Here is a 16,801-nt window from a genome sequence, read left to right on the forward strand (position 1 = left end):
CTTACAGCCCTTAACCAACAGTGCATTTATTTTTAATTAAAAAGTAGAATAAAACAACAAAAAAGTGTTGAGAAAAAAAGAGCAGAAGTAAAATAAAATAACAGTAGGGAGGCTATATATACAGGGGGGTACCGGTGCAGAGTCAATGTGCGGGGGCACATCCATTCCTTCTCAAAACCCATTGGAGGAGGTCAGAGGGGCGGGACCTCTGGCTTTCTCATCCAATGGGTTTTGAGAATGAGGAGACAGGGAAGCACAGCGTATGTAATTAAGATTCTCCCCATGTGTGTATGTCTCTGGGAAGATATGGTCCAAAAATGAACATATTCAGACTTTTCCTAATCTAAACAGAAATCTGAAATGCATGGATAATGATATGACAGGTGGGCAGCCTGGGAAGTGGGTCCAATAGGTGTGCATTCAATACAAACATGTTATTAACAACAATCAATGCCAATGAAACAGGACACTCGATTTAGGAACTATATACACTGCTATGAATTCACTGTAGACTTCTCATTTATGATGCAACACATTTAGCTTTGGTAAATTCTCTACAGTGTTAAACCCTTTCTGATACAGCCAAAACATTAGCTACATCATGACCAGGTCAGGGTACAGAACAGAAAACCGAATTTTTGGAGGAACGGAAGCAGAACCCGGAACGAAAGTCATCTCTAGTGTTCGGGAACAGAACCGTTATTTTAAAATCTTGAGAACCGGTTAATACAAATTTTCGTTCCAAAAATAAACTGGGTTACAGTGGTGTAAAGTACTTAAGTAAAAATACTTTACAGTACTACTTAAGTAGTCTTTTTGGGTATCTGTACTTTACTATTTATATTTTTGACAACTTTTACTTTTACTTCACTACATTCCTAAAGAAAATAATGTACTTTTTACTCCATACATTTTCCCTGTCACGCAAAAGTACTTGTTACATTTTGAATTGACATGAAAATGGTCCAATTCACACACTTATCAAGAGAACATCCCTGGTCATCTACTGCCTCTGATCTGGCGGACTCACTAAACACAAATGCTTCATTTGTAAATTATGTCTGAGGGTTGGAGTTAATCTGTAAAAAAATAAATTTAAACATGAAAATTGTGCCATCTGGTTTGCTTAATATAAGGAATTTTAAATGATTTTTACTTTTGATACTTAAGTATATTTAAGTAGATTTAAAAGCAAATACTTTGACTTTTACTCAAGTAGTATTTTACTGGGTGACTTACTTTTCCCCGTCCTTTTCCCCTTCCCTTTTTGTATCACTAAGTGTAACGAATTCACGCTCCCGAACAGTAGGCGGAAACACAGGGCTAGATAAAAGACATTGATGAATAGGGAGGTCGTGACCGGTATTACACTCCAGTACAGTAGGTGGCGGTGTAGGCACTTCTCGGTTGCGATCCGCCAATACAAATTTAAAGAAGGCACACCGCTTTGACAAAAATTGTCCGCTCGAACGCGCCCAGTCTGTGTGAGCTGTCAGATTAGCTAGAGTTTAATCCGTGGTTTTACGGTGAGAACGCTAGTTATACCTGGAACAGGGCTCAATAACCGGGAGGAAACGCAGGTTTGAAAGCGATAGATTTTATGGATGAGTAGCTAATCTAAGTAATCCAAGCCATTTGATAATGAGATGTCTGAATAACGTTAGCATTCAAATGGCTTGCTAGCTAGCTAGTGATTTATCAATCTGATAGACATCTAACGTTAGTTTGCTTTTAAACTCCTAAAAAGGTGGAAAATCGGATATTCCACGAAATATTCAAGATTTTTGATACGCGGAACAAGCAGTCCCGGTTTTGATGGTCCACTTCAATTTGTGACATTTTGCTAACGAGCTAGCTAGCTAGTCCGTGTCAATCGGGCATAGCTAGTTAGCTATTGTAGCTAATCAAATCAGTCTTCTCGAAAATAAAACAAGTCTCTCTTCAGTCTCAACATAACGTCAAGACGGTGTAAACAGCTAGCTAGTGCTACAAGCTAGCTAGCTAGCTAGCTCATCAAACTTGGTCCTGAGTTTTGAGGCCAAGCGAAACAATCATGTCTGGAAAAGACAAAGACAAGGAGAAAGCCGGAGAAAAACAATCTACAACTGAGCGGCTCGTAAAAGGTGAGTTGACTTTGCAGGAGCTAGCTAGTTTAGCAAACGTTCTGTTTAACAGTCCATGGGTTAGCTGACGTTACACCACACGAAACTGCAAGAACAGCATGCTAGTAAACTATTGAATGAACGTACTGTATCTGCTTGGCTGCAGTAGGTAGCTAACTAGCTAGTTCTGTCATAATGTTACATTTTCTTTAGGACACAGTTTATAGCTAACTATATACATTTAGCATGGCTCACTCACCACCTGTAACTAGGTAGTCAACATGCACGACATACACAGAATGGACAGAGAGACAATTACTCGCAATCAAAAAAGTGAGTTTGTGATACATTTATGTCTTTGATGTCGAGCTAACTAGCTACTCAAATGTGTTTTCTAATGTGTATAACCAGGGGTGTAGACGGCCTAATCCCAAAAAAGTTTTTTTTGCTTTTGTGACAAATGTCACCAATTTCTCTGTGATGGGTTTGCACTTCACTTGTGGTGTTAATTTTTAGGACCGCGTTTATAGCAGGCCTGCCATGAAGCTTGGCTGTGAACAGGACTCAGTGAATCAGGACTCAGGAGGCCCCCTGTGACAGATGGCTCTAAATCAGGGTTTCTTAAACTTTTTCAGATCGAGACCCAAAATGTGAAATTGACCGTCTTCCCGTGACCTAAATCGTCCTCCAACGACCCAAATTAAGAAGAAATGGTGTGTGATTATAGATGTATTCTCATAACTCGTGACCCACCTCTCACATTCACACGGCCCACTTTGGGTCCTGACCCAAAGTTTAAGAAACCCTACTCTAAATCACCTGGACATAGCTTTGTGGTTGCAGACAGACACCTTCAGTCTGGTCAAGGAACGTGATGCAAGGTGTCATCATTAGGCCTGTTTCAGTCGGGCGGTCTAGATAAGACTGTAATTTCTCCTCACGAGGAATTGAGTGACTGTGTGCAGTGTATAGCACAAGGGCGACTGAGGGAGAGCGTGCTGTGAGAGGTTTGCTATTGCTGTGATTAGGCTGGCAAGGGGGATTCCTGCACTCTGCTGTTGTGGCTCCCTGGGCAGGCAGGACCTCGTTAGCACAGCCCAGCCTGGCCTGAACCGGTCTCTTCAGCCGAACCCTAGCCAGCTCCCGGGGGAGACCCCCTCAGCCAACCCAGCGCTACCCACCCATTCAGGGAGAGCGCTGGGCCTGGAGCAAGAGAATGCCCTGGCAGGGGATTGCAATTCGTATGCATGCCTGCCAGTAGGGAGAGGGTGAGTTGATTGTGAAAATGATCTCCCCAGTTATGTGTACAACATGGTCTAGCTACCACAGGGTGTGAGAGAGTAGCAGGAGGGAGGAAGAGTGAAATAAAAATTGGTTTGTTGTTTGTACAGCCAGCCAGAAGCAGTGGGGGTCCCAACGTGGCAGTTTAACTGTACCAGGGCTCAGGAGAGACTTGGTGAGTAGGATGATACTGCTACTCCTCTGATAGTGGTACTATCCACACGATTGATCTCACTCACTGCTAGATATGACTTAAAAGTTACTGAAACTGACACTTTGGATAGCCTACATTATTGAAGAGATGGGATGTTGTGCAAGTGCTCTACTTGTACCACATTTGTAGGCCAGATGGAAAAGAGAAGATTCATAATTCTTTCTTTATTGGTGAGTTCATATTTAGTGCTCCACTTCATTAGTGTGATTTTAAGGGGAGCCTCAATTCAATCATTTGGTATGGGTTATTAAAAAAGAGTGTAGCCTTGGCATCTCTTCTTGTCTGAAAGGGAGCAGCCCAGTTGGGTCCTGTGCAGTGCACAGAGTATGTGATGTCACTAAGTGCAAGAGATGACCACCACTCTGTGTAATTATTGGCTGAGTAAAGGCGTTCAGTGATAAGGGCAATTTGGATGGGAGAGACCTTCCCTCAGTACCTGGGCCACATCCACTGCCCTGATTCTGCATCAGTGCACCGCGGCTGGTAAATCGTTGCTGCCACATAATTATTTTGTTGTTGTAGATGTTGAGATATTCCCCAGGAAGATCCCCCCCCCCCCACCGCGGCTGAAAAAAATCCTATAAAAAAAATCTTGGGGGGAAACACAGAAAATGTAATAAATATTGTTTGTTTGGGTGAGATGTACTTCATTAGACTCAAGATCTCATTTGTCATGAAGCAGAGGCCATTGAACATCCATGCTAATTAGTAAACTAATCTGAAGGAAAGATTAATTTACAGTGTACTCTATGGTTGGGCGGTATCCAGATTTTCATACCGTCATGTACCATACCGGGGTATACGGTATTACCGGAAGTGCACACAAGAGGCGCTATTCCCCCCAAAATACAAAATATATGTAAAAATTTTTACGCACAAAACAATTTAGGAAACAGGGATCTTGATCCAGGAGGGGATTGGATGTCTCTGCTTTAACCAAGAAGCTTGCTCTTGACATCTGGCCACTTAGCTAGCAAGTTAGCAAACCAAATGCATAGCTGGAGCCCTGAGCTGGATATCATTAATTTGACATCTTAGATTTCTTATAGTTATACTTAGTCATAAGCAGTGGTGTACCACGCAGCCCCCGCAATGCGTTATTATTTTTTTATTGTTTTGAAAATCATACCGTGGGTATTTTGAAATAGCCTGGTATAAGCAGTATATTGCCCAAGCCTAGTGTATGCCTATCCTAACCTATCATTTTATTCCCAAAGTCTTGGTCCTCCTGACCACTAGCAGTTTAAATCTCACCACCACTGAAGACTGAGATCATGCGCAGCTGACCCTAAAATACATGACTGATCTGTGCGACGTGTGATCCAGCCGCCTTGCTCCAGTCAGTTTCACTGAGATGGTGTTGTTGATCCCAATAACTGGCCAATAGGCCTAGCCCTTGACAAATAGTTGCCACTGCCTGCCTTTGCCCCTCACTGAGTCTCCATCCATCCATATTTTCTTGGATCCTTGGGGCCAGGATCTTGCCTCCAGTGGGGCTAGCTTGCTAGGCTACCAAATAAACAGACTCTGACCCTGTAATAATAGGCTAATAGAGGCTTTGACTAATCTCTTCTTAACGCTCGTACCCAGCTTACAGTTCCTTTCACGGCCTGCCTCGTAGGCCCAGGAGCGCTTACGTTTATTTATACTACACTTGTCAGAGCATGACAGCTTGTCCTGATCATAGGGTGACCAAGTTGGAGTTCACTGTGTGTGCTGCTGTAGCAATCCTACTGCAGACCGGCCGGCCGGGTCAGTGCCAGTAACCCATACATCCATCCCCCATCCCATGCCAGCACATCACATAGCCAGCCTGCGCCCCACTTGTCCTGTGCTGCACACCAAAACAAGGCTGCATAGTATCATAAGGTTCTGGTCAAAAGTAGTGCGTGAATAGGATGGACTTGCGTTTGACTGATGGTTGCTCCAAAATAGGGATGCAAATTTCGGTCAATTTTGCTGCTGACTAACCGACTCTCATTAACCGGTTAACAAACGTTAAAATTTGTTCCAAACAGTAAAATGATGTGACCAACAGAGCATGCATACACTGAACGCACATTTTTCATTAAGAGCTTAATTGAAACATGCAACAATAGCAAGCCTATCGTCTCTCAGCCATGAACATGCAACTCCTGTAATGAAGCAACCAATGTAAAACGTCATTTTCCAAAATGCAATTTGTGGTAAAGAAAAACATTCTAAAAAGTGCACCTGATGCGAGCGGTTCCATATGTTACTGATGAAAATCTCAGGTTGAAACTTAGAAAGGGGGGAATCTAAAGATGGAGCAACTACGATGCGTTGCTATTATGACTAGCATTGTACCTTTTGGCTTCTGGACAACTAAATAATGTTGATATGAAAACAGGGCTTGACATAATTTTTTTAACCACTTGTCCTTTGTCCTTTGAACAAGTAGGACATTTTTGTTAGTTGTTCAAAAGCTGAAGTCACTTGTCCAAAAGAAAAATGTCTAACACAATTTTTACATAATTGTATGATGCAAGGAACCACTTTACAAAATATTTGTTTACCATAGAGAATCAGGAGAAAATGTAGGCTACACTCTGCCTATTGGCTTCTTTGCATATTCAAGCCTGTCTCAAAATACAACACTGCCCCTTTAAGGCTCTCCTGGAGGATGGTTGGCCACCCTTGGTAGCCTATAAAATATTTCAACATTACAACCAAATACTTTTTATGTCTTTATAAAATAATTCCCTCCAGGGCTCGAAATTAAGGTCGTTTTTTATGGTGGGATTTTGGCTAGGCTACTTTGAAGCAAGGTAAGACATGCATCATAATATGAAGTAAAACGTCCAGGTTTCAAACAATTAAGTAGGCTACATGTTTTCAAAATGCATACTGCCTCCAGCTTAGATTACAAGGTGCTGGTGCGTTTATGCATGCAAATGGAGGTCACCTTTCAATTAGGAGTTGAGAAATAAAAATAGTAATCATAGAAAGCTGGGATCCTCTTTTTAATCATGGCCATCAAAACTTGCTATTGCATTTAGAATTGTTGCACAATGATTTGGCTTATAAGAACACTTCACTCCAGCGGGAATCAGTGGTTTGAGGAGCTTCAGCTCTCGCGCTGTCCGACAGGTACTATTCCGCTCCTCAAACTAAACTTTATATGCTGTGCGCATGTGATAAATAAGATGCATGACAACTAACTGAAAATACACACGTGTCAATTTAATTCCACTCAATTATGCAAATTAACCTTTAGACCGATAAGCATGACCGGTCAAGTGTATTTCTGGCAGCTAACCGATTAACTGTTAACCTTAACATCCCTACTCCAAAACCTGTCAATGACGCTAGTGAAGAAAATAAGCATGGACAACAGTGTTTGTCTCAGACAGAAAATATTATCAGGTGATTCTGCTGCTGACACATTGCACAAGTCAACCTCCCCCCTCATCTCTCCAGACCAGTGTCAACCTCCTGGAAACCTGAGATGAGTGGTAGGTTATAATGCATCAGGCTACCTCTGGTCCTCTGCAGAGTCAGGTGCCATCGCGCTGATTAAACACACCCACACAAAAGCTAATTAGAGCTCACTCATATTCCAGCCTTTGGTTTATGTGGCTTTCATGAGCGGCCAGTGGCCTCTAATCATCCTTGATGTTCTGTACAGTGTTATAACCAGAGCCATGTGGAGACTGAGTAGCCCCTGATACTGACTTAACCCCCCCCCCAGGCTGTGGCCTCTTCTCAGGCATCTAAAGCAGGGGTGTCAAACTCATTCCGTGGAGGGCCTAGTGTCTGCTGGTTTTAATTCATTAATCAAGTACAAGGGAGGAGTGAACCTGCAGACACTCGGCCCTCCCTGGAATGAGTTTGACACCTGTGATCTAAAGTGACCGTGGATATGGATCTAATGGCCTTTTTTAATGACAGTTTGATTAGTTTGTCATTGCTGGGCTTCTTTAGAAAACAAAGACCAGTGTGCTTGTAGTAGAAGACACTGTGTGGCTCTGTGAAAGGTTATAGGTCAATTGACCTGATGTTAGACAGTATCTTTCAAACCAGGACAGAGGGAAGGCTGGAAATGGCATGCCACATTATTCAGATGTGGTAAATGCCTCATCACTATCCTATCGGTCTGTCTGCTGATTTGTATTGGAACAGTCCTTTCCTGTTTAACGATTGGAGGTTGTTGCCCCCTGTAATCCAACTGGTGACCCATCCATTCCACACCAAGTCTTTATTATAGCCTACACCTAAAAACAACATCATTGTCATATTTTCTAATTGCTTGCCAGCGTCGCTACTAGCTACACAATTTATCCTTGTTTCTGAACAAAAGATGAACATTTGTCTATTTGGATTATTCTTTTGACAACTGAGAGTCCAGTAGCTAAAACATTATCACGTTTCTTATGCCACAGCAACCTTTTGTACTCTGCAAGGGATTGTGGGACTGTAGAACAGATTAGCGACCAGGCTAGGCGGTTCACGTGAGGTGAGCCGGGATAGATTGTTGCTTGGCGTCTGAGACCTTGCATGGCTGCGTTATTATAGCATAGCCTCTGCATCAACAAGAGTCCTCTTGTGACCATAACTTCATCACTCTCTAAATGTCAACCACTTCTGATAACACCTTAGTGGGAATGACATTTGATACACAGTGACTGACTAGCCTACCACGGGATGCTGCCGCCTGCTGCACTAGTCTATTAATGACTGGGTGGACACTGGAGGCAGATGGGGAAACGCACCCCATCAGTTTGTTTCAAATTATTACTGGATGGCTTGATATTGTGTTTTGTGCTAAGATCTGGTTTGTCATTCTAATTCTCTAGGCTAATTTAAAGCCTAGATTGTATGCGGTTTGCCAGCACAAATGAACCATCTGTAGTACACTAATGTTGGACATAATGCATTGTAATTTGCAGCACTCATTTAGGTATTGAATCTAAATGCAAGTGGATCTAGGGTGCATCCCAAATGGCACCCTATTCCCTTTTGTGCACTACTTTTGACCAAGGCCCCATCCCAAATGGCATTCCTTAGCCTATGTAGTACACTACTTATGACCAAAGCCCTGGTCCAAAGTAGTGTACTAAACAGGAATAGGCTACCTTTTGATACTCATCCTTAATATCGGTTTGGCCCTCTGTTCCCCTGTCCAGCTGTGCCGTACCCTCCACAGCAGCGTTTGTCTATGAAGGAGCTGTTTGAGGATGGCAAGCCCAACCCAGAGACCCTCCGAACCCACCTGGTGAAGGAGGGCCGGCTGGAGGAAGAAGTGGCCCTCCGGATCATCAACGACGGAGCCAACATCCTGCGACAGGAGAAATGCATGCTGGAGGTAGAGGCACCCATCACAGGTAAGAGAAAACTTTATTAATCAATTTGAGACAGAAATGCTGCTATACCCACCCCTCCGATATAAACACAGACACACATTAGGTTGGAGAGAAGAACTTGGTAACCTTCCTAATATTGCGTTTCACCCCCTTTTGCCCTCAGAACAGCCTCAATTCATCGGGGCATGGACTACAAGGTGTCAAGAGTACCTACTACCCCGTTCAAAGGCACTTCAATCTTTTGTCTTGCCCATTCACCCTCTGAGGCCGTGTCTAGACTTGACAGTTCATGCAGCTTTAGTATTCTGATCATAGAGTTCTGATCATGGAATTCAGAACACGTCATGCATCCACACTTACATTTAAATGTGTCTAATGTGTCCGCAGTGTTTCCGGATTCCCTTGCTATATGCATTCTACAAACAGTGGAATAGGCAAAATATGATAATAACACAACAGCTGATGGCAGTAGCTAACTAGCCAGCTTACCTCTGTAGCTAGCTGCCGGGTCGGCAGGTAGCTAAGTGGGTAAGAGCGTTGTGCCAGTAACCGAAAGGTTGCTGGTTCTAATCCCCGAGCCGACTAGGTGAAAAATCTGTCGATGTGCCCTTAAGCAAGGCACTTAACCCTAATTGCTCCTGTAAGTCGCTCTGGATAAGAGCGTCTGCTAAATGACTAAAATGTAAATGTAGCAATCAACGCTAAAGGGATTGCAAACGGGTTAGCATAACTCTAGCCAAACAAAAAATATTTTTCCAAATTTTTGCTAGCTGGCTAGCATTTGAGGCCAGCAAACACATTCTTCACACACTAGGAACGTATTTCCTCCAACGTTATAATGAGAAGGTGCCTCCCGGTCCCAAAACATACATTTTCTGGAGACTTGTAGGTGGAGTGCTGATGACGTCACCCACTGTATGCGCTTTCGGTAGCCTTATTGCTTCCAGACTGAGGAGAAATCCGCACAAAATGCCTCCCTGACCACCACCTGAAGTGGTCAGCCAGATCTGAACACACAGATCTGAACACCCGTCTTTTCAATGCAATCTTTGTATTCTGATAGCAGAAGTCGCATGTTAGTGTCAAGTGTAGACGCGACCTGAATTGCACACATACACAATCCATGTCTCAAGACTTTAAAATCCTTCTTTAACCTGTCTCTTCCCCTTCATCTACACTAATTGAAGTGGATTTAACTGGTGACATCAATAAGGGATCATAGCTTTCAACTGGACAGTCTGTCATGGAAAGAGCATGGAAGTTTTGTACACTGTCTATGTGACTGGCTGTTGACTTGAAGCACCCTTTCTTTCACTGTTTTATGCAGGAAGATAGAGTTGAGTACACAACACAGTTGAGTACATTGCCTCCCTTTATCTGAGGAGGAACTTACCTGCTGCTACTTTAAAGGGAGCGAATGCAAATAGGCACATTTAGTCTGTCATTAGGTCTAGTTGTGTTTAGCTTGTGAAGCCTGACCTTTTGGATTTTGTCTAAAGCAACATCCGTGTTTAGGAAGTTCGTTTTAAACCCCAGGTCTTATGGATTTAGGTTATATCATATACGTCCTATGGATTTGAATAGTACACATTAGTGCCTTATTCTAGCCTGGTGGAAGCAGTCTGATTCCTCCATTCACCATTCTGTTTTACTGCACGTATCCGGTGAAACAGAATGGTGAGAACGCAGGGATCAGGTTGGTTCCAGCTGGTTAGACTACTTCCTCTGGCCTATACATATGCTGAGTGATGATGATGCATTCACCTCTCTCTCTTAGACAGTCAGACAGATGGACAGACAGTCAGTGCCATGGCATAGTGCCTAACCAGGCCCAGAGTAAACACTGGGCTGGGCAATATGATGTGGTGCCACACCACTGTTTAATGCATCTGTTGACAGAAAGTGTATTGGAGTGGAGTAGACTTATTTTACTGGCCAGAGTTCTGGGTGTCATCAACTGCCTTTGAACTAAACTCAGTTTCACACAGCTGTCCTTACCGTCCTGGTCCAGCTTCAGCACCTATCAGAGTCCAAAACGTGTACGTGTACACACAGCAATGTTCTAGGTTAGAATATTGGACCGTTGACTTTCATACCTTTCGAATTCTCACCGCGGCTCAGACAATTTCTCCAAATGTTAACACATCCAAATGAATAGAGGACGCATATGTGGAGCAGCGTTGGTTGGGAATTGTGGAGAGGTGCGCGTTCGGCCTGTGCTTCCCCCGCAGATGGTGGTCTCAGAGCCATGTACCTATGTCACAATGGGACGCCGGACTATTGCGTTTCTGCATCTGTGGACTTCGAATTACGCATTAGTCTCTCTAATAGAGGCTTTCTCTTCTGACTCCCATCAGGCTTATTCAAGTATTTTTTTGTATTACAGAGAAATAATAGAGGAAAACATAGTGATTTAATATAGACCTACATTTATTCCCTGTAATTCAAATTTTTACATGAATAGATTACTTCTTCATAGACTGAATGAGGCTACTCTCTCAAATTACTGTCAAAGTATTGTCATATAGGACCACGCATCTCCTGTATTAGAGGATAATAAACTATTGTGTTTCCTTCCCTAACAGTGTTGTTTGTTTGTCCTCAGTGTGTGGAGATGTCCACGGACAGTTCTTTGACCTAATGAAGCTGTTTGAAGTTGGAGGCTCGCCCAGCAACACACGCTATCTCTTCCTCGGAGACTACGTAGACCGAGGCTACTTCAGTATCGAGGTGAGTTTACCCTACTGCCCCAATTCCCACTATCCTTTAGTTGACCAATGAAAAAGGAGAATCTAAATTTGGTTGGAGTGGGAGGAGTGAATAAATAGCTGGGAATCATTGGGGGATCAGGGTTGGCGACTGCCTGGTGAGTATTAGAGACCACTCAAAATGAGAGCGCAAAAGCGATTGGCCCTATTTAAATCCTGCTGCAGGAGGAAATTCCATGTCTTGAGATTGAAGGCGAGCAGTGCGGCAGAGGCATTTAACTTTGTAATGTGTGTCTGGCCCTGCTGGACTGGTGTGCCATGTTTAATTAAAAGGTTGACTCAGTGAAATGTTGCCATGAGCAGCATCGCAGATATTGAGATGAGCGAGATGCAAGACTTCGCTCTCACACAGTATCTGTGCATGGGTTTGCTTCACGCTGTTCACGGTGTGGTAGCCAGGGCACCAAAACAGTAGAGAAGTTGAGCCTCCCGCTTCAACGCTCTTAATTGTTGCGGAAATTGACCCAATATGTTGTTTACTTTCTGCATCTGTCATATTGCTGAGTCTACTTCTAATATACCTTGCTCTCTCTCTGGCCCAGGGAGGGACACCCGCTCTGCTCTCTCTCTGGTCCAGGGAGGGACACCCGCTCTGCTCTCTCTCTGGCCCAGGGAGGGACACCCGCTCTGCTCTCACATGGCATTATGTCATGTCTGAAGTTGCTTAGGGCCAAGTCTTTTGTTACATCACATAGTCAAAACCTTAATATTAGCTGCCATCTCGGTTTATGGTCATAAGTCTGTGGCTCTCCACAAGGCAGAGCATGTGAATTGGGGTCAGTGTCCCCTACTTTAGCTAGATTAATCTGGGTGAACGTGGTGTGTAGACCACAGAAATAGCCTAGATTCTATTTCTATGGTGTAGCCTAAGTTGTTTTCTTTGAAGTAGGGATGGTTATGTGTCTGTCTTTGTGTGTGAAGAGACTGGCTGTCTCATGCTAGTTAAGTCTAAGGCCCTTTGCTGCCTTCATGCCAACCATCTGTCTCTGTATAATCAGGCCTGCCCCACAGCCCTGATGTCTGCTAGACACACAGAGAAGGCCCTGCCAAGCCCTCTCCAGATCCTACTGCCTTAACCACAGTCCTGCCAAACACTATCCACCCTCAAGACTGTCGGGAGGGAGGGGGAGTGAGAGACACCCAAATGGCACCCTACTCCCTATATAGTGCGCTATAGGCCCATTGGGCTCTGATCAAAGGTAATGCACTATTTGGGGCATAGTGTGCCATTAGGGATGCATACATAGACTACTCTTACAGTCCAGACTCACCATTAGGATTCATGTAGGATCAGACCCATTATTCTATCCCCGATGGCTTTAGTGGCCTCCTGAAAGAGGGTTTGCTGAAGGTGGAGAAACTAAAATGAGCCTGCTGTTGGATTTCTTTAAGTCGTTGTCGTCATCACGGACGTCTCAGATGGGTTCTCTGTCTGCTGCTTTCCTGTGCTTTCTGAATGGTCATCATGGTTACTGCATGATTTAGTTTGAAATGTGAGTGGGAAGTGAACATTTCAGTCCAGAAGCCAGTGTCATGTAAAGTGGATGGTAGCATTTTCACTTTTGCGTAGATGGAGGGCATTTAAATAATGAATTTTACAGCCACTAATGAGAAGAGCAGAGTGTGGATGATTTTAGCCCTAAATTGGTACCAGACAGAGTGGAAACCTGGATCCACACAGCAGAGTTTGACTGGTCCACAGGTTACAGAGCTGGGCTGGCTGGGTTTCGAACTAGGGCTGAGGGAGTTAGATGGAAGAGCCAACAGGGCCGTAGGGCCTGGTCGGCTAATTGGGCTAAGCATCGTCCAGCTCCGTCTGTGGTTCTGGGGGTCTTTTGATGGGAGGCGGTGGGTGAAATGTCACAGATGAAAAGGTGTCTGTGAAAGAGAATAAGGAATGACAGGTGGAGTCAAACACTGGGGAAGGTTTCAGGACAGGTGACTCATGGGGCGTTGATTAACTATTCTGGGTGAAATGTTGTCCTCCCTTCCCCTCATAACCCAGGCAGGTAACACCTCTGGAAGCACAATGTGCCTGTACAAATCAAGGCTCATTCCACTTCCAAAATGTCAGAAACACTTAGCTAGTGTGGAGTCAAGCATGCAGTGTTTAGTGTTCACTTCATTCTCATTTACACCCTGGAAACCAGTGGCAAGGGTTACTCAGTGGACTATCCTGGTTAAATACATCCAAATGAAATGACTCCATGTGCTCTCTGTTACACATCATATATAGGCTAGTAATGATGATGACCTACTGTGAGTGTACTGTCAGTGTCTTGCCCTCCTAGAAGGACTGGCAGAGAGAAGCTCTCTTTTCTGTGCTGCATATATTAAACCAGTGTGTTGACTAGGCCAGTAATGAGATCTACCATTGGTTGAAGGTCAAGGGTGGACGAAAGGCGACCGAAGCACAGCTCATTGGATGTATAGGTGGCACCGTCCCAAATGTCACGCTATAACCTAATGTAGTGTGCTACTTTTGACCAGGGCTCATAGACCTCTGGTCAAAATTAGTGCACTGCATGAGGAATAGGGTGCCATTTGGGATGCACCTGGTGAGATCTATCTACCCCACTGAATTAATCTCCATCCACCTCAGTATAATCCTCCCAATGGAGCTCTGAATGGAAGCAGCCAGGCACTTAGGCCCTATCCCCCACATCCCCCAGCCAATGCCGCCTCTGTACATCCAGATTGATTTTGATTCAGCGGAGCTGGGCTCAGAAACCTGTGTATTCCAGTTCTCTATGATGGCCAAGCACACAGAGCCACTCTGGAATCTCACACAAAGGAGGATAGGCTATACAAGGAAAGGGGGATCTCAATGCAGTTACCTTGGTAATGGAAAGATTGACTTTATCCTCTCACAGGAAGTAGATAGCATTACCATTTCAGGCCACAGATTTGCTCAGGGGTCTAAATTGAGCAAATGTGAACAATCCATTGTATTCTTTGCCTCTGTCTCTTCACTCCTTTCTTCCTCTTTGATACAGGAAAGTGCTCTCACCTATGGACCCCCCTCCCCCGGCAGCACACGCCTAGATCAGGCTGAAGTGAAGTGAAGTGTGTGTGTGTGTGTGTGTGTGTGTCGACTGTTGAGGCGAGGGAGGCAGCAGCCACTCATGTCTGACACACAATGTGCTGTTCTGCTGCCTTTGTCTGCCTCCCCCGCTCAGCTCAGCTCAAGGCTCCAACAGGCAGTCTGGCTGAAAGAGAGAGCAAGAGAGAGAGAGCGACACGAGGAGGAGCGCCTCCTCATTAAAACGCCCGTCAGCCTGAGGCACTCCACTCCAAGCCCTTCTGCTCTGGCTCCCTTCAGCCTCCACCATCCACCCCCTCACTCACACTAGAGGTCCTTTCACCGACTCTACTGCCCCCCTCCTCACCCTGGTTCCCTCCCTGGCCTGAACCTCTCCCCATGGTCAGCCAGTCCCCTAGCCTGGTCCCAGATTGGTTTGTGCTCTTGCCAACTATTTGCTTTCATTGTCAAGCCATGTTTGGCATGCCAATGAGTGACAAGGAGTTGGCATGATGGCACAAACAGACTGGCACTCAGGTTAACATCTCAGCTCCATAACACTCTGTCCGTCCGAGAAATTAGGATTCAAGGGTAGCGCAATGCTCCCTCCCCACACCTCTCGCTTCCATTGTCTGTTATTGGTGTATCATTTGAATGCACACCTGCTGGCCTTGGTTACCTTGGCACCTTGTTCTCAGGACTTAATGTAGGGCTCTGGTTGTGTTCCTGGCTGTATGTTAATTCAGAAGAGGAAGACTGTGGGGGCTGAGAGACTGAAAGTGGCAAGCCAAGTGGAGACTAATGAGTGCTGCTACCTTGTCTGTCTGTTGTCTGAGGCTGGAAGGTGGAAGGGGAAGCAGTTTCATTTGGATTGTAAATGCTGCCAGCTTTTCATATTGTCGTCGCACATTAAATGCGGACCGGACTCTATTTGGGTCCAGCATCAAAGAGTGTCTGGGGATAAATTAATTTTTAATGAATCTGGTGGTGGGGGGGGGGTTCTCCCCCAATGAGTGCCCTAAACGGGGAGAGAAAAAATGGTCTATTGTTGCTTTTCAGAGGAGGTCAGTTTCAATGCGCTGTTTCATTTTTTTTCTCTGTGTACTGTAGACACAGGCCATCTGGTTAGTTGAAGAGGTGGCTTTGGCTGGATCTTATTTGGCTGGATCATCTGTTTTAACTAGGGTTGCAAAGGGAGGGTATGTTACTGGTAACTTTCAAGGTTTACAAGTAAACTACCAGAATTTTGATAACTTTCAAGGATTTTATTGAATTTATGACATCTAGTGGCCTTTTTGGCTACTTCAGATTATCACAGGTGTCTGTAATTATTTCTAATTTAAAATAGAATGACAAAGCTGTAAAACATTATCCTAAATATAACCCATCAACTTAGTGAATACCATTGGCGTTTTAATTGGAGGGTTTCAACATGAAATGTCCTTTATATTTTACACCATGGGTCGCGTTAATGCAGAATTCTGTTTTTTTCACACAGAAAAGAGATAAAACGCCTAAGAAATATCTTGCTGCGTTTTGTAAGCGCAGATATAAAATGCTCCTGTTTGTAATTTCTGTTCGGCATCAGACTCATTTTGAGCTTCAGTTACACTTGTAACTTAAAGCCAAACATTTGGAAATGTAGCTGGCTACATTCTTTCTATGATAAACATTAGAAATATGATGGCCATGCATCATTTTGGCAAAAGATACATAGCTTTTTCATTTTAAGCTCATTTACTTTTGTGGCTGCTAGCCAAATAGTGTAGCACTTCTATTGTCATCTGATGAAAATGAATCTATTTTCTGCCGAATATGTTGCACTAATGTATTTTCTGTGAAGAAAACTAGTTGCATGCCCCTGATCACTCTATTGAAGCAAATAAACACTGTTTTTCAATATAAAATGTAGATTTCTGAACTGTAACGCGACCCCTTACACACTTGTGTATTTTACTACCTATGTCAATATGTCTTTGTTGTAAATGTTTTGGCGCCAAACTGGTGGCAGATGTGAAAAAAATCCATAGTTGGAAGAATTGCAGAGTTAATTGAAAATAATGCCATTGTTTATTAATGCTTTTTTCATT

The 16,801-nt window shown here is 44.0% G+C and overlaps 1 protein-coding gene across 5 annotated transcripts in view; it reads left to right on the top strand.

The window, feature by feature from the left end:
* The first annotated feature begins 1,457 nt into the window (after positions 1–1,457).
* LOC121530670 (serine/threonine-protein phosphatase 2B catalytic subunit gamma isoform) overlaps positions 1,458–16,801 on the top strand; it is a 40,458-nt gene continuing 25,114 nt past the window's right edge. For all 5 annotated transcript variants that reach the window (XM_041835805.1, XM_041835807.1, XM_041835808.1 and 2 more), the window contains exons 1-3: positions 1,458–2,123; positions 8,745–8,942; positions 11,527–11,651. In XM_041835805.1, coding sequence (XP_041691739.1) covers positions 2,054–2,123; positions 8,745–8,942; positions 11,527–11,651 — 393 coding nt within the window. In that variant the 5' untranslated portion in view covers positions 1,458–2,053. The remainder of the gene's footprint in view (positions 2,124–8,744; positions 8,943–11,526; positions 11,652–16,801) is intronic.

The sequence above is a fragment of the Coregonus clupeaformis genome, chromosome 18 (assembly GCF_020615455.1).
Source record: "Coregonus clupeaformis isolate EN_2021a chromosome 18, ASM2061545v1, whole genome shotgun sequence".
NCBI lineage: Eukaryota > Metazoa > Chordata > Actinopteri > Salmoniformes > Salmonidae > Coregonus > Coregonus clupeaformis.